Below are 26752 nucleotides of genomic sequence, written 5' to 3' on the forward strand. Positions count from 1 at the left end.
CTGAAAGGAGAAAGTCAGCAGCTCAGAAAAAGCTCACCGGACCAAAAAAATTATAACCTACACACACATACTGTACTCACACAGACACACAAACAGGTGGGGCTGTTTTCTCCAGGTGCCCTGCATTAAGACTCAGTGGAAAACCACAGAGTGAGCGTGTGTTTATATCTGTGTAAAGCAGAGGGAGGGATGAGTGGAAGACTACAAAGGATCTGAAAGAAAGGAAAGCGCGATCGGAGAATGAGGAGAAGGGAGAAAGTGACTCATAAAAAAAGCTGAGCGTGTGATACAGAAAAAGCACCGACATCAGATCAAGTTTCTCTGCTCAGGAGCAAAGGCACACCCTGATCTACGGGGCTTTAGACAGTAGACACAGAATCTAACAATAGACAAAATAAGACACAGAGAAAGACTTCAGATCAATACCAGAGCAGCAGCGGCTAATTGGAAAAACTCTCAGAGGCAGAGCAGCGTGAGGGAAGGAGACCGTTAAAGGTGCAGTCAGTAGAATTCCTCGAGTCGTTGTTTTTATTGGTGCTGCTTTGGTCTGACCCGACTGTCCTTAAGTTCTCTAAGCAAACAAACATCAGTGTGAGCGTGCCAGCTATCACTGAAGAAGCTAAAGATCTGAGTTTGGAGCTGGGAGTGTCAGCTGATGCTGATGGATGGCTGTGGGAGACGTTCTAAGTGCAGGTGAGGCGGTACAAGGTGAAAAATAAACCCTGGCTCTCTAATGGCTGCAAATGCAAATCCATCCATGTGTTTACCGACCTGACGATGACTGTGCAAAAAGAAAAATGGTTGTTGTTAGTAACTAAAACAAAATAATGAACAAGAATTAAACTCAAATGTGGAGAAAATATAATTCGTTTGCCTGATGAGGTGATGATGGCTGTGATTAGTGAGACTCTGGAGTCACTGCTTTCAAAAAGTTGTGTTTTTATTGTAATACGTGCACTCGTTTCCCTAAATCTCACCTCTGACATATACTTTTAATACAATAACAACTAAAAAAGACCAAAACTAACACTGAAAGCAATAAAAACGAGTGCTGTCAGCGTTAATCTCCTTAAAATGCCATAACCACATTAACACGCCAAATCTCCGTTAGCGAGTTAACACGGATCGCCCCACGCGTGGGGCTGCACGGCATCAACACGTTAGCGTGGTTAGCTCATCAACGCGTTAGCGCCGTGCAGCCCCACGTACGGGGGGATCCGCGTTAACTCGCTAACGGAGATTTGGCGTTAACGAGAGTAACGCTGACGGCATTAATAAAAACTACACTGAATTAAAAAACAAAAGGTCAAACTAAAGACTGATTAGAAAATACAAAACTGGTCTTTGGCCTGCACCACATTTCATTTTTGTGTGCTGGACTGAAGTCTGCAATGATTTGAGCTGTCGCTGCATTACATCGCATGCACGTCACATAACTGGTCATTCTTTACATTTTTATCAGAAATTTAGTGTTTCCAAGCCAGTGATCTGACGTATTGCACATTTAACACAGACTTTTCATATATTTAGACATTTTTAGTCAATATCTTCTTTAATCTCTTTAGCTACATCTAAGCCCTGCTGTGTGGCTGAATAAAATTGCTAACTTTGATATTATGATTGTAGTGAAGGCTGCTATCAATCATCCTGTATCTTGTATATAAAAAAATTGATTATGTAAGGAATGTTTTTGCTGATCGGTGGGCCGTAAATGTGACGTATTCCTTTAAGTCACTGAAAAGAGCTCCTTTTAAGCAGCGTATGAATGAGCGTCTCTAGCGAGTCGTGTGAATGGATCTCCAAAGTACGAGAAAACACAGACTGACAGAGTTCCAGGGACCAGACAGAAAGTGAGCGGCTGAAACAGTAAAGAGATTTTCCACCGTGGCAAAGTGGGGCTAAAAGAAGGTGAGGGAGGTCTCTTAATCGGGGTGAGGGAAAACACTGACAGAGGGAGGTGTGGAGAAAGACACAGAGCGCACTATTAAAGAAGAGCTGGAGTGCCATGAAAAGTAGAAAACAACAGGATGATTCGGTGTGACGAGGAGAGAAAAAGGAAAACAACCTGTGGCTTCGTTCCACAGCGCTCCGGAGGGACTGCTGCAGACACAGAAGGCCTGGCTTACTCTCTCACAAACACACACACACAGGTTTTTCTTTGTGTGCGAGGATTTTAAAAGAAGTGGGAACAGGCAAATATCCTCATTTGAAAGATTTCCATGATCTCCCTTTCCCTCTGAGGACAAATGTTCTTCACAAGGCTGCAAACACAAGAACACCCACTCGCTCCCAGCATCCTCTCTAATTACTCCAGTCATTACCAGTGGCCAATGAAGACACTAGAATACTAACAGTTTACTAATGGCATGATAACTGTAATTAGAACATCCTGCTGGACCCACTAATTGTCCTTTCCCTTTTACAGATGAGAGGAGAGAAAGAGAAGGGGCGACTGTGCCAAAGGTTAATTGGGTTAATGTTTATTCGCTCATTGCAGCTAGGTTGTTGATGTCGATGGAAAAACCACTCTGTTTTTAGGCTATCATTATTCTAATGACTGAGAGACTAATGTCATCGTGCTTGATGCATGTGATTTTTGTTTCTCTTCTAGCTGCACGGCTCAGTGGCATGTAATGCATTTGTTTTTGTTTGTTTGTTTCTTTTAAAAAACTGGAAAAAAAGCCGCCGTGGTGATCTGAGTCCCTGATGAATACGTGTAACGCTTAATCCTGAGGCCTGGTGGAAAACACCTGCTGCCTGCAAGATGATTAAAATGAAATCAGCTCTAAGGTGTCACCTGCACCAGCTCGGCAAACTCAGCTATCTGATAAAATGTTTTAATAAACCTGACCATCACAGGCCAACGCAACGCTAAGTCCGATCTGTTCCCTGACATCTGTAAAGCAACATTTCATATTCAGTGTCAAACATCCCTTTATTATAATGTCATTTTATACTTATCAAGATCACATGAAGAAAATTAAATCCTTCACCTTCAGTGTATCATAATAGGAGTACATATTTATTAATAAAATGTGCAGTACGTTGCCCAGAAACTCTCTTGTGCGTTTCAGAGAAGAATAAATCTGGGTTAGTTTACTGCAGGTGGCTCCACTCAACTACTGCTTCACACTCTGCTGCCTTCCTCTTATTTCACTAATGCCCCGTAATACTTTCTCCCTTTCATTTTCTCTCTTGCACACCTCCAAACTCTCCTGATTTCTTGCTCAATGCATCTCTTTCATTTTTTTTATTGCTCCATTTTTTGCGTGTACTTTATGGGGAGAAAAGTTTCCAATTCATGTTGGGGAAAGCTCGCACGTTACACATAATCTTCTGTTTTCCTTCCCTCAGAATCAGTGGATCAGTCGACAAATATGACAGAAAAGAATAACTCAAAACAAACAGATTATGGAGAATGCACACAAATTCACCAGGAAGCTGATTTAAGGATCGTTAATTGCTCTTAATGATAAGCAGGCTGTTTGAGTTTTTACACAGCTCTATAAAGGCCTGTGCAATTATAGAAAATACTGTTGAATTCATATTTGCGTACTCTAATATCCAGAGGTGTGGACTCGAGTCACATGACTTGGACTCGAGTCAGACTCGAGTCATTAATTTTATGACTTTAGACTTGACTTGAAAAAATGTTCTAAGACTTGTGACTTGACTTGGACTTTTACACCAATGACTTGGGACTTGAATTGGACTTGAACCGGTTTACTTGAAAAGACTTGATATTTTACCCCAAATATAAAATTTAACATGCATATTATATAGAGATTGAAAATGTGACGTCATTCACGGGTAGAACCGCAAAGGATTCTGGGAACTCGTGGCAAGCGGTACTAGCGCACGCAGGCTTTCAATTAAAATCAGTTATACAGCGATAAAAAGAAACACAAAAATGTCAAGAAGCTGTTGTATTATTAACTGCAATAGCCGGTCGCATGACAGCCACGGGAAGCCGACGGGTAAAGAGATCGGTTGTTATCGGATTACGTCGTTGAAGAGAAATTGTTCGAGCCATGTTTCCGAAGTAACAAAGACGCGACGGGTGGCCTGGATTGCAGCCATTCAAAGACCAAATATAACGTCCCAGAACCCTCCAGCTCACATGTTAGTCTGCTCCAAGCATTTACACAAAGGTCAGTGTTTTTTAGTAGTTAATGCGTCATTTTCATAACATAATTAGTGATATAGGTTACAAGCAAGTCTGGCGCTGAACAGAAATTGTCGCGCTATGCTCCTTTATTTATTGTGCATAAATAGTGAATTGACCTGACACAATATTGCGTTTCGCTTCTGTTATTATGGTACATTGACAAAAACATATACTTTTATTCACAGGATAAAACAGGTTTTTTGTATCACTAATTGTCCAGTACGATTACAGCATACAGTATTATTGTCACTGCTACATTTCTGTGATGGGTACCAGAAATTATTTCCACTACTAATTAATTACCCTTGAGCTCAAAGGTCCTATTAATAAACGGTTAACGAATGTGTATTTATGAAGACGATTTGTGAGACTGGTAAACTTATGATACGTATGATGGTCTTTCGTTCTACATGGTGCATTTCAAGGTCCTGCACCCATCCGTCGGTAAACTGTACCTGGACTTGTTGCAGTGACCGGAAGTTACTAAACTTCATGAGTGTGTGCACTCACTCCAAGAACCGTATGATTATAAATATGCATATAAATATGCTAAGATGAGATAGCTGACTTCATCTAACTAGCAAATGTTTTCCAGGCTACGTTGGTGATTCAGTTTTTTTTTAATATGTATGATATTTTTGTCATGCGATTTTAAAGCCGGTCCTACAACCGCATCCAAGAATAACATGCAGCTTATCTCAGAACTGTCGGTGAAAATTATTCTTGGAGCTAAGTTTAATTGAGCTGCATTTTAAAGAGGTGCAATTTCACAATTTGTGTATATTTTCTAAGTTCACTATTTTGTCATGTGTTGAGAAAAACACAGATTAAAAAATTACATGGTCTAATATTTACATTTAGCATAACTGCAACATTATTTTTTCGTTTTTTTTTTTTAAAGACTCGAAAGGACTTGAAATTCAAAGTTTCAGACTTGTGACTTGACTCGGACTTTTACACCAGTGACTTGAGACTCGACTCTGACTTGCCTGACATTACTTGAGACTTGACTTGAGACTTGAGGATAAAGACTTGAGACTTACTTGAGACTTGCAAAACAATGACTTGGTCCCACCTCTGCTAATATCTGCAGTGTTTCAGGTTAAAACCTGGATTTGTAATTACGTGGAATGACTGTTTGTGGCAGCGAGTCAGTTCATTAGGTTCTGAGCTATAACCCCATTATGTGAATGACATGGATGACTTGTTTTATTGGTGGCCAACTGACGCTTACAAAGCATTATGACCCAAATTGATGTAACATTTAATTACTACGAGCTGACCCCACCGGGAAACACAGACCCACTCACACTCACAGCACACGGTGCACGTACAGGAGAAGCTGTTTCATGTTCAGCGACCAAACTAAAACATCTTCACGTGGATGGTGAAGCACCTGCTAGACGGTAAGCCTTTAAGTCTGCCAGACGTTCTTATTTATCCCCCTGCATGTAAATGGAGCTGTTAACTTCACCTCCGGAAATTCTTCCCACTGCTCAGACTTTTAAAATCACACCAGGCCGGTTGGAGCCATCAAAAACAATCACATAAACCAAACCTTAATGCGTACCTGTGGGCAATTCACCACCACCGCTAGCACACTTCTTACACTTAGTATCATGGTGATCCTGTTTCATCATCCACCATATTTCAGCAGAGACACTATGGAGGCAGACAGCTGGTCTTGAGTGGCCAATTATGTCCGTTTATCTCCCTTCCAGGCACAGCTGTGATCAAACGGAATGAAGAAACAGGATCAAACAGCGAGGCTAAAAATCATTCTTCCGTTTCGTTCACTGCTTTTTGCTGCTTCCCTCTGCCTGTTTCTGTCTCTGCTGTCTCTGTTACTTCCTCCCTCTGTACTTCCATCCCTCCCGCGTCTCTCTATATATACACTTCTTAGTCTCACTATGCTTTCCTTGCTCATCTCTCCAGAGAGAACAAAGTAGAGGCATCTATAAAAGTTAACTGCTGAGAAAGCTCCATTCTGCATATCCTACTGCTCAAAATGTGTGTGTTTGTTCCAGAGATGCTCAGTGTACCTGCAGGGAAACCTCGAGGGGAGCTCGAGGGGGTCCCCAGGAAAATCAGGCTTCACCTGCTGTCAGCAAACATAAAGTAAGAGGTCAAAAAAGAACAGAATATCAACATGTTCTCATATTTAACCCCACTGTCAGCGTCATTTAGCTGGAAAAAGAACAAACTCCAGTCAGTGGCATTGAAGTTAAACACCTCATTCATCTTCCTTGAATGCCACAGAGTTTCCATCTGAATGTTTCCTGTGCTGGACTGCAGCACATACTTCCTGCTTTGGTGTTGAATATAAATGTGACTAATTTTAAGACAAACAACTGCTGATCAAATGACCCGCTGTTCTTTCTTCTGGACAGGAAAGCCTCAGAACCGTTGCATGCTTTGCACAAAGTCAGCAGTTTTTAATTATTTATAGTATTAATAATCTGAACATTCACATCACCTCACACAGGCCTTAAATTACTAGTTCAGATTTAACCTAATGTAAAAATGCCCACAGATAGCAGGATGCTCCACCGTACAGTTTCTCACATCAGAAGTGAATTGTATGTAAAGAATGTCCTCCCTGTGCCTTCTGTACTTCTGTGGTTCTCCAAAACAACATTTGGCAATCAGGGCCACTCAATCCAAGTCATGAGATCTGCAAAAGCCCTCCGGAATAAGGCAGTAAAACCTCGAATGCCACCAACCTCCCTGCAACCACCCCCTTTCGGTTCTCTCTCTCTCTCTCTCTCTAGATTTACACATATGCATTCACCACAAAGCAGAAAGTGAAACTCGAGGAGAGACTAGAAGTATATCTCCAAGTATTCAGGTCTTTGCACAGGCAGCAATGAGAAACCAGTGCTAACAATCAGTGTGTGCAGCGAAAACAAAAGTCATCAGTCTCCTGGTAAAGGCCGCAGTAGCTAAGCTCTTAAATTTACGTAAACTGAGTCAGACCACTCGGAGTCCTGAGTGTCCATCAGCTGAGTCGAACTCCCCATACACCCCTGCCTGTGACGATGTAACAGAAACTTTGGGTAACGAGTGTTTTATGTGGTGACAAGTAGGTTCGTTGTAACCAAAGAGACTTAAAACGTCGTCTGTGCATCAAGTTCACATATGGAAAAAGATTTTTGTAGCTATCCTCCTCGTGCGTAAAGGTTGTCTGGAGACGAAAACGCACACAGCGATAGATTCTGCCTCTCCACATTTAACAGAGAGTAAAAAGCAAATGCGTGTTCCCTTCTCACATCATATTCCCGCTTATGCACTCGAAGGTGAACTCGTGGTCGGGTTACACAGCCGCAAATCCCGTCGCTCACACGGGCTCGGGAGCGAACGCGAGCCTCCGTGGAGCGCCGGGCCGGACCTGACCTCCGGTACACGGAGGCAGCAGTCCCGTCACACCGGCCGCCACCTCTCCGCGCTCCCGGAATGACAGGAAGTCACCGTAAAGAAATGCGTTCAGCTTTTTTCCTTTTAGTAAAAACAGTTTCGAGGAATTTTAGAAGAGCGCAAGAGATGGAAACGTGCTGGAAGAAGAACTGCTGACAACAAAATTACTCCCGACAGGAATTTACAGAAGATTTCGATCTGTCATCTTTTTATTACTGAACGTCGTTACTGATGTTTTTAAGACGATAAAATCAACGCTGATTAAACCAGCATCCCTTCGAAATCAGCCCTGGATTAAATTTAAAAAAAAAAAAAAACACGGCTGGTGACGAAGGTACTTCATCTGTAAAGTCATCGTGACAAAATAATTTCTGTTGCCCGTTCGTACTTCCTAACGTTTGTCCCTGCACCGGACCGAGAGAGCTGGCTCACAGGCCGTCCAGCAGCGCGGGTCTGTCTCCTAAATGTGATGAAAGTAATCAACGTCCCTCAGCAGTGCGCCGTTTCAGCGCATTACTTGGAACGGAGCGGAGATTTGGCTCGAGCCCGTAGTCACCAATTGCGCAATGATGCTTTCCCTGAATTTACTTTCACTGCACTGAAAGAAAACAACTTTTATTCGTTTTGTGATGTGTAACTGCTCTTATTTTCTCTTTTTACACCTTGTGTGACGCTTGGATTTAGGCGGACAGCAACAGCATCAAACTTACCTCCTTCCCCGGCTTTTACCGCTGAAGGTAACAGAAGAGCCAAAATACATCCACAGAGCCAAACGAATAAATCCATCTTTCTCCCTCAGAATAAAACACGTCTTCTCCTCCTGTGTGGTTTTATTTGCTTTATCTGACACACGGCTCCAAGTCGCACTTCCCTGACCGTTTCCACAGTTATCTGTTTTTCTAACGTGCAACACGGTTGTGTCCAAAATCCAAAAGCCGGACAGCGTTCACCCGACTCTCTAAGAATAACACGCCGGAGAAAATAAACAGTTCATGCAGTGTGAGTGCGTGCCGCCACTTCTCCTCAACCAGAGCAACTTGTCTAGAAACGCAATTTGAACTCTAAACACGGTTTACAATCCATTGCTGTGCGCACAGTCGGCAGCGCAGGGAAACAGATCAGCAGAGTAAATAAAGAAAATTGTGCGTTTTAAATTAACTAGAAACCAAAAAGATCATCAGAGAGCGCTAACTGCGACGGAAACGGGGAAAAGTAACTCGCGTCTTTCCTCCTTGGATTAAAAATATTTCCAATTGTTTTATGCAAATATCTTCAGGCGCATTTTCTTGGTAAGGAAATTAAATGTGTTCCGATCTAGTTTCCCGGTAATGGTCCGTTCATGCGCAAAAGACAACGCAGGATCTCCGAGCAGCTCGATCTGCGTGCGTAAAGCTGGTAGGCAGAAAGAAACGTGGTGCCTCTCCGCTGTCCTCCCACAACTGTGCGTGTCTGCGCTCAGACGCTCTGCCCTGTTCCCTCTCTCTCTCTCCCGGTAGCACGCGCTCCTTTCCCTCCACTCTCCGCCGGGTTTGTGGCAGCGAGCAGGACCGCTCACTCAGTCCCCTGCCTTGGTGCGCGTGCACGCAGTGCGCGTGCGCGTGTATCGGATTACAGTAGGCACCTCGGCCCGCCTCCATATAGCCCCTCACTGATTAAAGAGCAATTTCATCTCCTCTCTCTCTCTGACCATCTCTTACCTCCAACATATCTTTCTTTTCTTTTTTTTCCAACTTTATTTAAAGTAAATAAGTTTACATATAAAATGCACATACACATACAATTACATATACAAAACCATGAGCACATACAAAAGGGAGAAACAAGGAGGAAAATCTAGCATCTGAGTCCACACAACGTTCACAAGACTTACAGTTTTAATTCGTTCCAGGGGAAAACTTTCCCAAGTTTCAGGTCCATTGTTCGTCTTCTCCGCAGGTCTGTAATGATATGTTTACTCACCACATCACTACTTATCATCTTTTGTTCAAGTACTCCTTTGGCACGAGTTTTCCAAATATGTGTGTTTATTACACACATTACTAACCAAAAGAGTCTCCTTTTGTCGTCACACATTTTTTCTTTAAACAAACCATATTTAACTGCTTTAATATTAACATCCACATCATAGCCAATTTCTGTCATTTTCTGCCTGATCTCAGTTGTCCTATAACAATCCAATAGGAGATGTTCTAGGGTCTCATCTTTATCACAGTCTGTCATAGGACATTTCATGGTGGTAACAAAACAACTCCATTTTACCACCGCTCTCACAGGGAGGCGCCCGAGCGAGATGAGCCATACCACGTCTCTCATGCTTTCAGATAATAATTTGTCTTGTATATTTTTAACTATTGAAAGGTTTTCATCTTCATTTGCATACTTATATTGAATTACACCTTCATTTTTGGTTTCATTAATTTTTTTATAGATATTTTTCGTATTATCTTGGAGAATATTTAAACTATATTGTTCCCATTGACTTGATAAGTCACCGAACATAAGTCTGTGGTATGGAACACCCGCTCTGGCCCTCGATAACATATCTTTCCCACTCTCACCATTTCTTTCATTTTACCACATTTCTTTCTGCCTTCTCCCCAAAATGTTCCACTTCATTCTCTTTCTGTGGCTTCATACTTTCGCCTTTCTGCTCACATGTCTTCCTCCAGTCCTCCTGGTATTAAAGGGAATCGAGTTTGAAAGAAGAGAGGCAGAAAACTGGGAGAGAAGATGCCCACAGCACAGCTTTATGAGCTTTGTAGTATAGCACCAGGAGATTTAAGGTACCTGGTGCTGGTTTACAGCATTACAGGGGAAACATTGATCCATGTATGGTTTGCATGTATAGACCAATCAGAACGAAGGGGAATCTTCCGGTAAACTTTGACTCGGGATTACTATGAGAGAGGTTTACTTGTCATGCAGAGCGGCCGTTGTGGTTTAAAGGCTGAATTCCGGGATGCAAAAATTCATACACACCTTTATGCAAACACATAAGCCCTTGTCTACAAGCCAGGGCAAAAAGCTGTTTACCAAGGGCACATGGGTCAGTGCTGAACAGAATCTAAACGAGGGGCGGAGGACAGACAGGAAAGCTATACAGACGCATGCAAACAAACGCTTTCACCACACAAGCATGGACATGTGCTGACACACACTTGCAGTGGTAATGAAGTTGAATGGAAAGGTGACTGGATTTCTGTCTACTTACTGAACACGCACTAAGACTTAAAACCACTTCACTCTCTTTCCACGTGCACGCTCTCTCTCCCTCCCTCGCTCATTTGCTCACTCCCTGCAGTATAATAGATGTCAGTGGGAGGTGTTGGTTTTAGCAACACCAAAGCCTGTGGTCTAAAAAACCAATCCAATCTTAGCTCTTTGCATTGCCTTCCCAGGACACACCCTACACAAATTCGCACACGGATCCACGCAGCTGAGCTCACCACTGACCACTCAGTGAAAAAACTCATGTGGGAAGTAAACCCCATCAAAACTCCTTTATTACAGAGACGATAATCACACGGCTGCCGATGCGTTTTACATCATGTGCCAAATATTTATATTTCTTCTGACACAAGAGTTTCTGAGAACAAGCAGCCTGAAAGGGGGATGTGGGGATTTTGTTTTCCCAAATCAAAGTCGCGTAGGGAAGCAGGTAAATGTTCAGTCTATATTTATGTTTCCTGTCCTCCAATCAGCAAAATAAAGGTAAATCAGTGATCTCAGCTCAGAGCAGCGACACACCACACGCATACAGTCACTCAGATGTTTTCTAACATCTCCGGAGGCCTAAAGGTATTGAGTTCTTTTTCCATGACAGATTTCAGTGTGTGTGTGAGAGAGGGTGAGGGAAAGAGTGAGTAACTGTCACCCTTCTCATTGCTCGGGTCCCTCTAGTGTACGACCTCTGTAACCTGCCACTCTCACCCGTCTTGCCTTTTTCGTGCTGTGTCTTTCCACTGAAACCGAAACCGGTCCGGTCCCCTGGAATCTGTCAGGTGATGAAAGCGCACTGCAGTCACGTGGTAATGTCGCTGTATCGTCTGTCCCAGCGCTCAGAGTCACGGTTTGCAAACATGATTTACTCTGAGCAGTCAGGCAGCAGCTAAGATGTTCAGCAGCAGTTTTTAACTCTAAGTCTTGATTCCTAAACATTTTTCAGCTTTTGCATATGACTGAAAAATGTCTTTTTTTTAGTGGATTTTAGTTTAGTTCTTTTTTAAAGGACGGGAGCAGAGGATGCTAAAGGAAAATCTTTGGAAGTCTGAGAATCCTTCAGTTGGCGGGAAAAATAACTTCAGCTTATCCACAGCACCGCGCCACACGAGCTCAAACCTTCTGGACTTCCCCTCCGCTCGTTCTTCTTTATGACTGACACAGTGTTGTGAAACTAGGCTCTGCTGATCCATGACACCTTTGCCGCCTGCCAAACAGTCGACTGGGTTTCCAAGAAGTTACCAATGACATCATCGAGACTCAGTTTTGGGGAAACTGACAGACTTGTTGCTGGTTTGTTCACAGCACCAACCGTGCCAGTGTTTCCACCTCAGAGAACCACCTGCCTGTGATGAAGGTACATTTGATTGCACAACACAACTTGGAGTCACGATAAAGTGACATTTGGGGGGTACAAATATATCTAAGACCATTGTTTATTATTTAGTTTACAAAGAGTCATTACCATGCACTGATGCTTTGGCATTTCTCTCATTGATGCATTTGCCATAAATATTTGTTTCCTTACAGCTGCCAGCTGTGGAGCAGGTGTTAAAGTGTCTGGACTGTATGAACTCCTGAGCTCCTAAATCCAGATGTTCAGCCATTAGTTTGTGTGTTTAATGAATGAATTAAATAGACTGTAAAATGTTTTGAAGAAAAGATTTTAAAAATGTTTTATCTTAACTTATTTAACTTTAAAACAGTTAAATAAATTAAGATAAAAATGAAATAAGAAAAAGTTCAAAGATGCTAGAATAGGTCAGACCGTTTGCACCAAAGACTCGATGGAAAGAAATATCATCTTGGATCGGATATCTTGGATTTTTGGAGGGAATAGCAATCATGTTCAGAACATTGTTTGAGTGATCGGTAAACTAGAAATGTCATCAGAAAAATATAGTCCAGATTCTTTGATCGTGTGCTGTTACAAATAACGCAGCAAGACATAATATTTGTCAGTAAACTGCAAATATTACAGCAGCTCCAAACGCCACCAACACCTCAAACGCAGATGAGAAGTTTACTTCAGTGTGTAAAGCCACAACAAAGGCCTGCGCCTTGAAGAGAGCAGCACTGAAAGTTAACACATTTTCACCAGCTCACAGTTTTCCCCACATCGGCTTTGATTTCCAGACCTGAAGTTTACTGTTCAGCCTGATCCTTCATGGAGACGGAAAATCAGTGTGACAGACAGTCTGTGTCTTTACAGGATTTCAGCGTTTGATTGTAAATGTGGGGAAAGAAACCAAGTGTGTGCTCAGTGTGTTCAGCAAAGAGATCGCGTGGACTGAAAGTTTGTCTTTGAAAACATCTTTTAAAGACATGAAATGATTAAAGTGCAGCAGAACAGTGAGCACACGTTTCCCTCCTTCTGATTTATAATAAATAAATTGTGTAACTTTTATCACAACAGAGGAAACACTGTAACGCAACACTGAGCTATGACGTTAGCATGTTTGCATTTCTCTCTCTACGTTTCCTGAGTCAGTTAGTCCTGCAGGTAACAACACAGATGTCTTAAGTATAAGAAGTCACTGATGCTACATTTCAACAGTGTGGCCATGATGAATCATTTACTGCTCTTTAGTAACTGTTACACGTTCCACAGTCCTGATCTTTTTACCCGACCTGCTGGGTAAAACATCACCGCATCCTTATAAACAGTGTTTCTGCAGAGCTGTGAAGCCAGCCGAGGGTAAGGCGATCCCTGCTCTGCGTCGAGGGAAGAACTTGTCGGCGGTCTTGTCGACAAGCAATGTCCACACCTCGCCAACACGCTGCACCTCTGCTATTCTCTCTTTCTAGTTCACTTATTCTGACGAATGATTTCATGAATTCATGTCTTTCACTCCATTGCTTTCTCAATTTGTGTTTTCGTCAGCACCATCGCTCTGCAGCGTCACGTCTCTTATTTTGCCACCTCTTTATTTTTAGGCTTTTCTTTTCCATTCCCGTCTGCTCTGTACTTTTTTCCTTTCGCACATTAATCGTGTCCTTCTCTTTCTTGTTCGTTGTACTTTATAAATATTATTCTTTCAATATTTATTTCTAATTTTCACTCCTGGTTTTTCATCAAAACAGCACATCTCCCCAATCTGTTTTCCCAGGACCTGGAGTGGAAGGCATATTTTCCTGGGAGGTGAATGATGTAGATCAGCTCCTTGGCTTTTTCCTCTTTCTAATATCAGCAATATCCATGTTTTTTCAAAGCCCTCCTCCAAAGAAATTAGATCCCAGGAATCAAGTTCAGCTCTGCCAGGTCTGCTGGGAACAAATGAAAATCACACAAACTGTTCACACACTCAGCTAGTCCTGCCTGCAAGGGCCCAGGGCAGCGCTCTCCCCAGATTTTTTGATCCCCTCTGATTAACGCTCTGAAACTGCTTTTCTAAAAGCCACCAAAGAGGGATCAGCAGCACTGTGTCCATCAACCTCTCCTCATTTGTGCCTGTGAGCGTGCCAGGGAGTAAATGTTTGGGCAAGTGTCTGTATGTCAACGACTTTAAAGATTTCTGAGTGCATATTTGGAAGCTGTCAGAGTGCTAGATATTTTTTATCTCTGAGTAAGTGTGTGTAGTGTCAACCTGTTGACGTCTGAAGGCTCCGGGGACTCTGCAGGGCTGCACTTCGTCCAGGTTTTCACCGCAGTCCAAAATGAAATTTCCTGTCTAAGATCTCTCCCACATCGTGAATCAGGTTACCTCTCATCTCTTCTTTTATTTTCTCTCCTAAAATCAACAGTCATAAATATGGTCCAAGCACAAAGCCAGAAAAACTGAATAACAGGAAAAAGGGACTCTGTAACAACAATGTGGCACACACGAAATGATGATACCTCACCCACATCTGTCAGCGAGTCTCATAAACACACAGAGTCAAATCAGTTTTATTTATACAAATCATCACCTCAAGGCACTTTATATTGTACAATAATACACACAGAGAAAACCCCAACAATGATACGACCCCCTATGAGCAAGCACTGTGGCGACAGTGGGAAGGAAAAACTCCCTTTTAACAGGAAGAAACCTCCAGCAGAACCAGGCTCAGGGAGGGGCGGGGCCATCTGCTGTGATTGGGGGTCGCACACAGCAACTGAATCCAGGTGTAATAAACCCTGACACAATCGTGGCACGCTGCTCTCCCCTACATAAGCTGCCCTTATAAGCTGAAAGTTATCTTTTGTTGAAAGTATGACGCTATCAGCGTTACTAGCTCAGTATGTATTTGGTATCAGATTAATATCAAAATTTGCAGTAACACACGCCACTAATACCCATTTAGCCCCATGCTGAAAATTCTCAGTAATGGAAACACACACACTCCCCGCGGCCTCATCAATAAGCCATATTACTGAGCAGATCTTATGGGAGGCCACCGTAAATTAGTGTGTCAACAGTTAACACGCGCTACACTGACATACTCGTTTAGAGCTGGAGCTGTGTCGGCATGCGTGTGTGTTTCTGTGTGGGTGCGCAGCTAAGCAGCGATAATCACAGTACAGCCTGTGGAGACTGCAGGGAGTCCACTCAGCTATTAGCAAGGACACAAAGACGATAGAGAGACACTAATATACGCACAACCCCACACACAGACATTCATTGATCACAGTCGGCCGTCAGAGCTGCGGGGAGTTTGTGAATGATGCCTGCACTCTTTCTAAAAATTGTATTGTCCGGCTTTCTTTACAAGCGTCTCATGTCTTCCATCTTTCTCCCTTTTATCTTCTTTCTCTCCATCGTGCAACTTTTGCCCTCTCGTTCTTCTTTATTTCCACTCTTTTACAATTTCTTTGCTTTCCTTGTAGAACTTTTTCTGTCTGCAGGCCTCTTTCATCCTATACCATTTTCTTCCACTCTGCCTGACTTTCTCATTTACTCCTCTCTCTTGCTATATATCTATATTTATTTACCCACTGCCCTCCCTCCATTTCTTTTCTCTCTTTCTCTCTGTGTGGTTTGGAGATAAGTGTCCTCTCTGGATGTTTGACTCAGCTGGTAGCACGGCAGCAGCAGCAGTTAGTAGCTTAGCGTTCCACAGTGGGGAAAAAGCAGGTGCTGCTAAGATGTCAAACTGACTCTGTAAGTACTCGTCGGCATGTGGAGTGGGTATCAAACTGATATTCATATTGTTTAAGAAGAATAAATTGTACGGTTAAGCAAGAAATCCTAGCTCACAGCTTTAGAGTTTTTATTTTAATAACTTGTTTTACGCTCGTCGACTCTACAGGTGAGTCTCTAAATGACTTTTATCTGCTGAGTTGTTGAAAATGAAAACACATTTTTATTTTTTCTTGGTTGTCATGCAGATTTCAACCCTTTAAAGGGTGAAGCATCAAAGAACTGAGAGAAAATAAAATGTTAAAAAAAAAGGTTTTTATTGAACATTCTGACAAATGTGAAAAAATAAATCCAATATAAATTGGCACATATGAGTTTAGTTTGTGTCATTTTTGCTACAGAAGGCATTTTTGTTACTTTTTTTCTTTTTTCAGGGCAAAAAAATCACACTGATGACTCACAGAAACTCATATCAGATATGATACGTTTGGCATTAAAGTCTGTTTCCTCTTGATTGCTTTGATGAATTATGTCTAAGTAATCACAGAACCGTCGCAAACAACCAAAATTTTTTCATAAACATGCTGCAGCCTTAAATATTCGAATTTTATCCGATGGTAGAGAAAAATACCGCACTTCCAAATAAAGGCACTAATTCGGGACATCAGTCTGAACACAGCCTCCTTCCTGTGAAGCTGAAGTTTTACAGTCACGTGGTTTCCGTGTGAGAGCTGAGGCGCTGTGTTTAGCAGCATCAGTCACTGTCTGACGAGACAGCTTACAGTGAGGGGGGAAGAAAAAAGCCCTTTACGCTCTTTACACCCCTTTTCATCACCCTCCATTGTTCCCCTCACTCTATTATTATTCTAACTTTAGATCACTTCATTGGTCGCCCCATTCTTCTCTGTTTAAGCCACTGCCGACACAGTTTCTGTAATTAGAACTAACTCTACTTTTACTTATGGGGAAGAGATGCACGCATGCACCGTTTGCACGATCCACCACCTTCCATCTGCAGACAGAGCACTCATATGTATGGTGGTATTGTTAAAGGGAAACAAAGGGCGGACCTGTTTATGGGCAAGCTGCTCAACTGTAACCCTGGAATTAAAGAGAAGAACGGGTCACTGCTCACAAGTATGTAGAACGAACACACACATGACAGGATGCTGAGATCCCAGCATCCTTCTCTGTCTAATGACATCATCAGTAACAACAGCCTTAGGGGATTTGTTAGTGAGTCTGTCTGTGTTTGACGAGTGGAGCCTTCTGGCTGTGTGAAGCACAATAGCAGTGGTTTTCTTGGTGGGGTGACTCTTGTCTGTCTTAGATGACACACACTGATAGGATTATGGTTAATAGCTTAATCATGAACTCACAAAAGCACACATGCACGCACACAAATGTGGAGAGAGAGCAGCCTGATAATGATAAATGATGGGTCAGGAAACCTAACGCTGATTAAGTGGCCTCTAACCCCTCAGAGGCTCATTACACAAACTGTATCAGTGTGTGTTTGTTTGTGCGTTACAGTATTTGTGGCACCTCTCTGTGCTTCCTGTCCTCTCTACCCTCTGTGTGCTAATCCTGACTGTTAACACCCTGAACTCATCAAGCTGTTGTCCACACTCACAAACAGATAAAAGGTTCACAGCACAATAGGGCCTCTTTTTTCTTACCTGGGGACTTGTTCTTAGAAAGAGCATGTTTGAACAACATGCACTAAGTCTGCTGTAACCAGCTCATATACAGTACATGTGACATTTCCATCTCCTATAGGTGATTTAAAAAACATATATATATACTTTTTTGACCTTCATGCAGCCACTCCTGTAGGATTGGGGGAATATGATGGGGAAGGCTGGAACAACCGAGGGATAGAGAAATGTCACGACTATCATATCTGATACAGAAATATAAGAAGCTAAAAGCAGACGGAGCAGGGCGAGGAGAGATGGAGAAGGATATTGGACAAAAGCAGTGTTAAGACTGAAAATAACAGTGTTAAAAAATGCGAGGGACTCTCTTTAGTCATACGTCTGTGAGCTTAATGGTTCATAAAGTGCCAAAAACACGGCACAGAACCCAAAACACTGTGGTAAACATAACGCTCAGGTTTGAACAGTCGCGCCGATTAAACCCTTCATCAAGTCAGCAGTGATGTCGGTCGAATTACGCCGTTTTCTTCGAGGAATGTGCACAAAACGTTGCATTGCAGGAAAAATCTGAGCCAGATTAGAATTTTGCGCCACCAGATTTCCACGGTGCCAAATTCAGTGGTCACGGCGCATTTGCATGAATTTAAGTAATCAGGTTATAGAGGGGAAACAAGATTATTCAGTGTGGTTTTTTCAGGGGGGTGCACGCCAATTCCAGAAACAGGATTCTCATTTACATAATTTTCAAGGAATCACTTTAACAAGCGTTCATGTAAAGGCAGAAGTCAGGCTTTTTAATCCAGTGAAGTACTCCTGGGTTACAGTTCTTATCCAGTCATTGTTTAAACAACTAAAACCTCAACTCCCCTTATCAAAACTATATATTTGGCATGAAAATAATTCATTCCTGCCAAAAAAAAGCGCATCTGTAGCGCTACACCTTAACAGGAGGAGAAAATACAGAGAGGGTGCTGAGAAAAGGTCACAGGGTGCTTTAAGAATCCCACAATACCTGCAGTACAATGGAGAACAAAGCATTTACTCAGATTAACACTTCTTAACATCGACAGCAATGGAATGACCTGGTGTCAGCTTGAGCAATGCAGTCTTACCTTCACCTGTCTCTGCTTTAGAGGACAGACAGCAGGGCAGCAAAACAGCAACAGACACTTGTGAGTCCAAATGAAATGCATACACACCATGGTGCTGTCACGGCTGCTTGCTCTGCTCCAGCATATCAAAAAACAGACAAACACAAGCATGCTAACAAGGTCAAAACTTTTTATTTCATAATAGGGTGCCTTTAATGCACTACAGTATAATAACACGATGATTCACTCTGGCAGGCAGCAAGTTAGCAGCTATTTCTTTGGAACAAACATGAAAAAAAGTGGGAGGATGACATATGCTCGCAATCACAGATTTAAAATAACTCCACCTCCAGAAACACTAAATTAAAATGTAAAAAATAAAATAACTTAAATATCAAGACTGTGATGATGTCAATTAGAGAGGGAGTTACCAGCGAACAAATGCAGTTTTGTAGCTGGGTATCTATTTATAGGACAGAGGGAGGGAGAGCAGCGAGGACTAGAAGGGGGAGGAGGTGATATAATAATTGGAGTTACTTCCAGGGAAAATCCTATTTTCGCAATCTGGCAGAGATAGACAGTGAATGGAAGGAGGATTGGGGGAAAAGGAGGAATACAAAGTTGGTTCCTGGAGAAAATCCCATTTTTTCTGTCTGCTTTAGAGGAGAGGATAGACAGATGGCTGGCTAGCTGACTAGCTGGACGCATGGGTGGATGGATGAATTTGTGGTGGTGGGACAGCTGATGAGACCTGATAAAAACAAAACAAAAAAAAAAACGGACGGATGGATGGAATGTGATGCTTCTTGTAAAATCCTATTTCTTGCAGCTGGTAGATTTAACACCTGGAATTGTCAGATTACAATAATAATCTGCTGTGCAGAAAAAAACCAGTTTGTGTGGATCTGGATGTGTGTGTGTGTGTGTGTGTGTGTGTGTGTGTGTGTGTGTGTGTGTGTGTGTGTGTACTGAGCAAGAATAGATGAGAAGGGGAAATGAAGGGTTGCTATACTGGCCCACAAATGTCATTTGGGGCCACTTCACTGACATGGTTGACTGCATCCTCTGTTACCCCCGTGCAACAAACACACACACACACACACACACACACACACACACACACACACACACACACACACACACACACACACACACACACACATACAGATATTAGTGGACACTAATTGATTGAGGAGCTTTGGCTGATGGACAGCATCTGAGATCAGTGCAGGAGATGGGTGGTGGTGGTGGTGGGGGGGTCAACAGCTGTTTCATTTCCCAGACCTACTAAAGTGTGTTAACAGACACCAAACACGCACAATGACACACTGAATGGCTTGATGACACAGATTGAAGACAGATACACACGCGCACTCCTATAATGCTATCATACAAGCTTGACTGAGCACGTGTGCTGTTTCTGAGTGGACACAAAAGGCAACACACACACACACACACACACACACACACACACACACACACACTCGACCATGGGAGCGTAACATGTGCTGTGTCAGGTCACCTTTAGACTGATAACAGAGATCTGGAGTGATCGTGTGTGATCATTAAACCGTCACGCTGAATTCTGGGTCAGAAGCTCAGAGGTCATTAAACTGCTGACCGGCAGCAGGCCAGACAATAAAAGTCGCACGTGAACGGCAACTCGATTGTCTCAAAATCACACGACTTCAAAGATTTATGAGCTGTCTAAGCTCGTTGGAAATAACAGTCACACATTAAGTGGAATCTGAAAAATGTGCATAAATTGGCCACAAAGTTGCTTTTATTCATAAAGAAGATGTCCTGATGCATTTGTGTAAGAAATGAGCTGCAGTGTAATTTACCACACGCACATTTCTCATGTCACAGAAATCTGTTACTAATTAAAATTCTTCTCTCCAGTTTTCTCATTATTTTTCTGTTTCTCTCTTTTTTTGTTGTTTCAACAGTTTCCACTCTGTACATTCGTGCTCTGTGCAGTGTCGTCACCTCGATTTTCTCCCTCATGCTAAAGAAACGCTGCCCAACTGTCTAATTCACCTATCACGAAAAGCCCAGTCAGCATTAAAAGACTACTAGAAGGAAACTGTGTGTGTGCATGAACTCTTTGTGTGAGACTGCAAAAACTTTGTGCACTAAACCATCTTGAATTTATGTCGGATGTCGTATTGTGACTCCTGTTTCTGTGGGACGTGGCCACGTGCTGCTCCTGTTTTAAAGGCAGGGGAGTTAATCCGACAGAAAAACTGCCAAACCAGTTTTTCCCTGACCATCGTGTTCTCACTCTTTTTCAGATATGCTTATCTGCAAACACTCTCTCCCTGTCCTCCTAAATTCTCTCTACCGCTTTCAAGCAATGCATCCTTTCCAAGATAAGAGTACATTTAGCAGATTTATTGATAGAGGAAGAGTGTAGACGGAAAGGAGAAGATAGAGGGATGAAGAAGACCACTGTAACTCAGTCTTTTATGTTTTCTTCTTTTCCATTTGCTTCTCTCTTCCTCGTCTTTATGGCTCTGGATGGTGTTAGCATAAGGCACAGGATGAAATACAAAGGATTTAATGAAGCATCTCTCTCACACACACAGACACACACAGACAGCTTCTCCTTTTACAGCCCTATCTTTTTAGGGTTCGTCTCTCACTGCAGAGTTTTACGGTGGCGTAATAAAACAGAGGAAAGACAAATGGTCAGTGAAGAATTGCTTCTGCGAGGGACGTTTACCGTTCACTTGGTCACTCAGCTGGTCAGTTAGCAAGTCGGTTAGCACAGAGTCAGACAGCCAGGGCCCAAACCAGGTGGCCAGGCGGCCACATTTGTATTTTAACTTACCTTTTTGCTTAGCAGCAAAATAAAATAAGAAATATAATGAAATTCAAATGTTCTGTTAAATGCAGTGAAGAGTTCCCACAAAATCACAGTTTTAAGAGCTTTTTTGAAGAGTTTGGCTGCTCAACAAGGGTTAAATCACTGTGAAACTCAAGTCCTCATAATCACAGTTAACCTCTAAGTGTGACCCCCTGCGGCTGCTCCTGTCCGTCAAGACTGGGACTAATGGGCTAAAACACAAACAAAACAAACAAGCATCCAGTCTCAGTGAGAAAGCGCTAAAACACAAGGTCTGTCTATCTGCATCAGCAATCTCTGTGTCCCCATCACCCTTACAGTCCTCCAGATACACACATGCCAAGTCGAAGCTGTGGAGGATCCTGTGGAACCCATCCAGGCATGCTGGGAGATGTAGGCCATCAACTGTGCCTTGAATGTTTTTATCAGAAGTCCAAAATAAAGAAGTTCTGTGTAAAAATATCCATCTGCTCGTGTTTCTGCAATCCCACTTTTTAGTGACAGTGCTGTACTCTAAAACAGGCCAAACATAAGGCCCGGGGGCCAACATCAGCCGGGCAAATACTCCAATCAGGCCTACAGGACGGCTTTTGGAAGGAGGGCTTAGATTTTGGGCTTTTAACTGTATTTAAGTTTTACAGCTTTTCCTACTGATGAAGTGATAAAGACCTCTCCCATGGATGTTCATACTATGCTAAACTAAATAAATAATAAATAAGCGACTCACTGAGAGAGAAGTTCCTGTTTTTCACCGTCTACCACAGATATTTGTTTTTTAAGCTGATCTTTAAAACCAGTTAAAAACATTTAAAACACTTTCTTTCTGTAATTTTACAGAATTATTTATTACAATTTAACCTTAAAGAGTTGTGCTGATAGATTTCTTTCATTTACTGTAGCAGCATTTCTTCATCATATAGAAAAACTGAGACATGCTGCTGAAACTACACTTCTTTTTCTTACATTAACATATTTGGGGGACTCAATGTGTAGTTAAACTTCTTCCCACAGACAGGTTTCAGTGGTCTGGCCCACTTAAGATCAAAGTGGCTGTCTGCGGCCCACCATGAAAAATGAGTTTGACATTCCTGCCGTAAAGTAAGAAATAAACTGAATATATCCCAGCTGGAAAGTTGGATCATGGAAAATGAATAACGAATCAAAAAGAAAAATGATAAAGAAGACAGAAAATCATAAAAACAGCCACTGGAGTAAATGTGGGAGTAGATCACAGTTGTTGTGTTTAACACTGATTAATTTTACCAAAACACCTGGTTTTAATTAAATATTTTAATTTGGATTTGAATCTTCTGCCACCTCCTGCTGGACGTGCACTGTGTGATGGCATACTTACCTGCGTGTGCGCTCTGGTTACAGTGGTTTCCAACGTAGCCGGAGGTAGGGAACGGTCGTTTTGCTCTCTGTCAATAAAAGATTATTGAAGCCGTTAACTGTCATTTGAATATGACCAAACAACTGTACCTTGTTGTATTTCATATATGAGTCGACCAGTGTAACTCCCACACAGGTTGAAGTTTGCTAACAAGTTTTATCTCAATGTTATTAGGCGAACGCTAGCATGCTAAGTTAGTCACTAGAAGTGAGTAAAAGAAATCTCTGCCGCTCTTTCATCAGAAGACAGACACACAAACACACTCAGCTTGTGTTTTTCTGTGTTTCAGGTATGGAGATGTTTGTGTTTTAGAGATGTTTTGAAAATGTGGCTTTCAATATTTGTTTTTTATGCATTAAGTTGAGTTGCTATGTTTAGCAGAGGTTGTTAAATATAATCACAGAAGTCTGTTAGTATGACTTTAGTCAGTTTAGTTAGTTTAAAGGTGGAACTTGTGTTTTAGAATACTGAAATCTGCGATTATGTTACTAATTAGGAAATTGATTGTCGCATTAATTATTTCCTTTTAAGTCATATTTTAGTGTTATATTATTTTTATGCTTCTTGTTAACTTTAAAGAGCTCGCACTTTGAGGGCTTAGGGAGGGGCGGGGCCATCTGCTGTGACTGGTTGGGGTGAGTGGATGAAGACGGGACAAACGTGTTAGGGAAGACAGCCAGAGATTATTAATAACAAATAATTAAATGCAGAGAGGTCTATTAACACATAGTGAGTGAGAAAGGTGACCGAAGAAGAAATACTGGGCCTGTGTTACTGAGTCTTTAGAAGAATGCCAAACTAGTTTAAATTCAATTCAGTTTTATTTACATAGCATGAAATCACAACAACAGTGGCTTCAAGGCACTTTGCATTGTAAGGTAAAGACCCTACAATAATACAGAGAAAACCCCAACAATCAGACAACTCCATATGAGTAAGTGCTTTGGCGACAGTGAGAAGGAAAAACTCCCTTTTAACAGGAGGAAACCTCTAGCAGAACCAGGCTCAGGGAGGTGACTGAAGCAGAAAAACTCAATCCATCATGGGAGTCCCCAGCAGCCTACACCTATTGCAGCATAACTAAGCCCTAACTATATGCTTTAGCAAAAAGGAAAGTTTGAAGCCTAATCTTGAAAGTAGAGATAGTGTCTGTCTCCTGAATCCAAACTGGAAGCTGCTTCCACAGAAGAGGGGCCTGAAAACTGAAGGCTCTGCCTCCCATTCTACTTTAAATACTCTAGGAACAAGAAGTAGGCCTGCAGAGCGAGAGCGAAGTGCTCTAATAGGGTGATATGGTACTACAAGGTCATTAAGATGAGATGGGGCCTGATTATTTAAGACCTTGTATGTGAGGAGCAGGATTTTGAATTCTGGATTTAACAGGAAGCCAAAACAGGAGAAATCTGCTCTCTTTCTAGTCCCTGTCAGGACTCTTGCTGCAGCATTTTGGATTAGCTGAAGGCTTTTCAGTGAGTTTTTTGGACTTCCTGATAATAATGAATTACAGTCGTCCAGCCTGGAAGTAATAAAAGCATGAACTAGTTTTTCAGCGTCACTCTGAGACAGGATATTTCTAACTTTAGAGATGTTGCACAAATGGAAGAAAGCAGTCTTACATATTTGTTTAATATGTGCGTTGAAGGACATGTCCTGGTCAAAAATGACTCCAAGGTTCCTCACAGCGTTACTGGAGGCCAAGGTAATGCCATCCAGAGTAAGAATCTGGTTAGATACCATATTTCTAAGATTTTCAGGGCCGAGTACAATAACCTCAGTTTGATCTGAATTAAGAAGCAGAAAGTTAGCGGCCATCCAGGTCTTTATGTCTTTAAGACATTCCTGCAGTTTAACTCATTGGTGTGTGTTATCTGGCTTCATGGACAGATAGAGCTGGGTGTCATCTGCATAGCAGTGTAAATGTATGCTATGTCTTCTAATGATGCTGCCTAAGGGAAGCATGTATAATGTAAACAGAATTGGTCCTAGCACTGAACCCTGTGGAATTCCATAATTAACCTCAGTGTGTGAAGAGGACTCTCCATTGACATGCACAAACTGGAGTCTATTAGATAGATATGATACAAACCACTGCAGCACAGTACCTGTAATACCTACAGCATGTTCTAATCGCTCTAATAGGATATTATGGTCGACAGTATCGAACGCTGCACTGAGGTCTAGCAGGACAAGCACAGAGATGAGTCCACTGTCAGAGGCCATGAAAGTACTTCTGATTTGAGGCTTTCTTTTTTAGAGGAGCTGTAGTATCCAGAGTCATTTGCAATAAAATTATTAACAAGATAATCGACCTCTGTTGGAGCAGCGTTCAGGTAGCTAAGATGATAACAGTGGATGAAAAATATTCTTAAACTTACAGCACTGTCAAAAAGTGCTTCGAGGTTTCTGGTAGTTAGAATGACTCGGGGATGCTGATTCATTTAAACTAACATAATCATCCTGCTGCAACCAGGTTTCTGTAAGGCAGAGTAAATCGATTTGTTGATCAATTATTAAGTCATGTACTAACAGAGACTTGGAAGAGAGAGACCTGATATTTAATAATCCACATTTCACTGTTTTACTCTTTGGTTCAGATGTGGATACTGTATTGTTCTTTCTTTGTGATTTTTTGTGTTTGAATCATTTTTTGTTGGTTTTTGGTTCGTTTTTTTGTTTGTGGAGCAGACACATCTATGAATGCATCCGTACTGAAATCCAACTAGCAGTGTTTAAAAAGAGGCATTGTGATTGATACACGAATATATGATTGAAATAACATCAAATTAGACTGTAAGTTTTTTAAATTAGGACGACCCGGTGGGGAGGGGATTGTGGGTTTGTAACAATGTACTCCATAGCAAGTTTCACATAATCTCCACTCTTCTTCTTCCAAGAAACGTAGAGATTGGTGCCCCCTTTCAACCATGCAACTGTTTTCATTTATCTGATGACAGTTTAACGTGTCAGTCTTGAGTAAGTGCAGCCAAGCTGACAGATAGGCACGCACAAGATTACAAAGTATTGGCTTAGGATGTTTTTATGGACGCTGTGCCTGCCAAGCGTGACAGCTAATTCCAGAATTTACTAAATTTGTGGAGGTATTGTTTCTCTGTGGATGACATAAGCAGGCAGCTTAACAGGACCACAAGAATGTTCGTCCGTGATACACAACAACATGTGCTGCCTAGTTTGTGAGTTAGATGGTAAATAACGTGCACTGTTGCTCCTTTTTCAAAGCGTTAATGTCTGAATGACATAAAGAGTTTCACTTTGGCGGATCCAAATGTAGTTATTTTAGCCACCTGTGGTGAGGAGTAGATTTGCCAACGCACACTCGACTCAACACTTGGAGTAACAAGCCCACAAAATCTGATTTATTTAACTCTGGATGACTTTTCCAAGAGAAAACGAAATAAAAGATTAAACAAAAATATGACATAAAGTGTCGTTAAAAAAATAAAAACTGTTGCCATGTAATACCAAACAAACATTTAAAGATTTAAAGGCTCCCAATCAGAATACAGGAGCAGCACAATGGACACCAGATCATCATCATGACCAACTTTGACCTACACTGGACTACACAAGCTGCTACTACATAAACAAAAGGTAATAATTAGTTTATCACATTCAGTGTTTTAGAGAAAAAAAGATAAATACGTAACTATATCTCTCCTGTGGGATTTCTTGACTAAAAATTGTAAGTGTGGCTCCAACAAACGGGTTAATAAAGCGTTTCATCTCTCAAAAAGATCTATGTTACATAAGCTAACCAATCAGTGTCAGTGTTGACCATCAAGCCTATAAAACATGTGTACTGTGTGTGACGTCAGTAAGAGCAGACGACCCTGATGAGGTCACACGAGGCTATAAGTACTCGTGTGAGTCAAAACCTTTC

The 26752-nt window shown here is 41.9% G+C and overlaps 1 protein-coding gene across 3 annotated transcripts in view; it reads right to left on the reverse strand.

Annotated features, from left to right (window-relative positions):
• Window positions 1-9099, reverse strand: part of LOC146557276 (neuropilin-2-like) — a 96128-nt gene extending 87029 nt beyond the window's left edge. For all 3 annotated transcript variants that reach the window (XM_085248440.1, XM_085248441.1, XM_085248439.1), the window contains exon 1: window positions 8293-9099. In XM_085248440.1, the coding sequence (XP_085104566.1) occupies window positions 8293-8368 (76 nt within the window). In that variant the 5' untranslated portion in view covers window positions 8369-9099. The remainder of the gene's footprint in view (window positions 1-8292) is intronic.
• Window positions 9100-26752: the final 17653 nt, after the last annotated feature.

This window comes from Mchenga conophoros, linkage group LG16 (genome assembly GCF_057382185.1).
Source record: "Mchenga conophoros isolate Kocher_MC1m ecotype Shallow Benthic linkage group LG16, M_conophoros_male_GT1.1, whole genome shotgun sequence".
Classification (NCBI taxonomy): Eukaryota; Metazoa; Chordata; class Actinopteri; order Cichliformes; family Cichlidae; genus Mchenga; species Mchenga conophoros.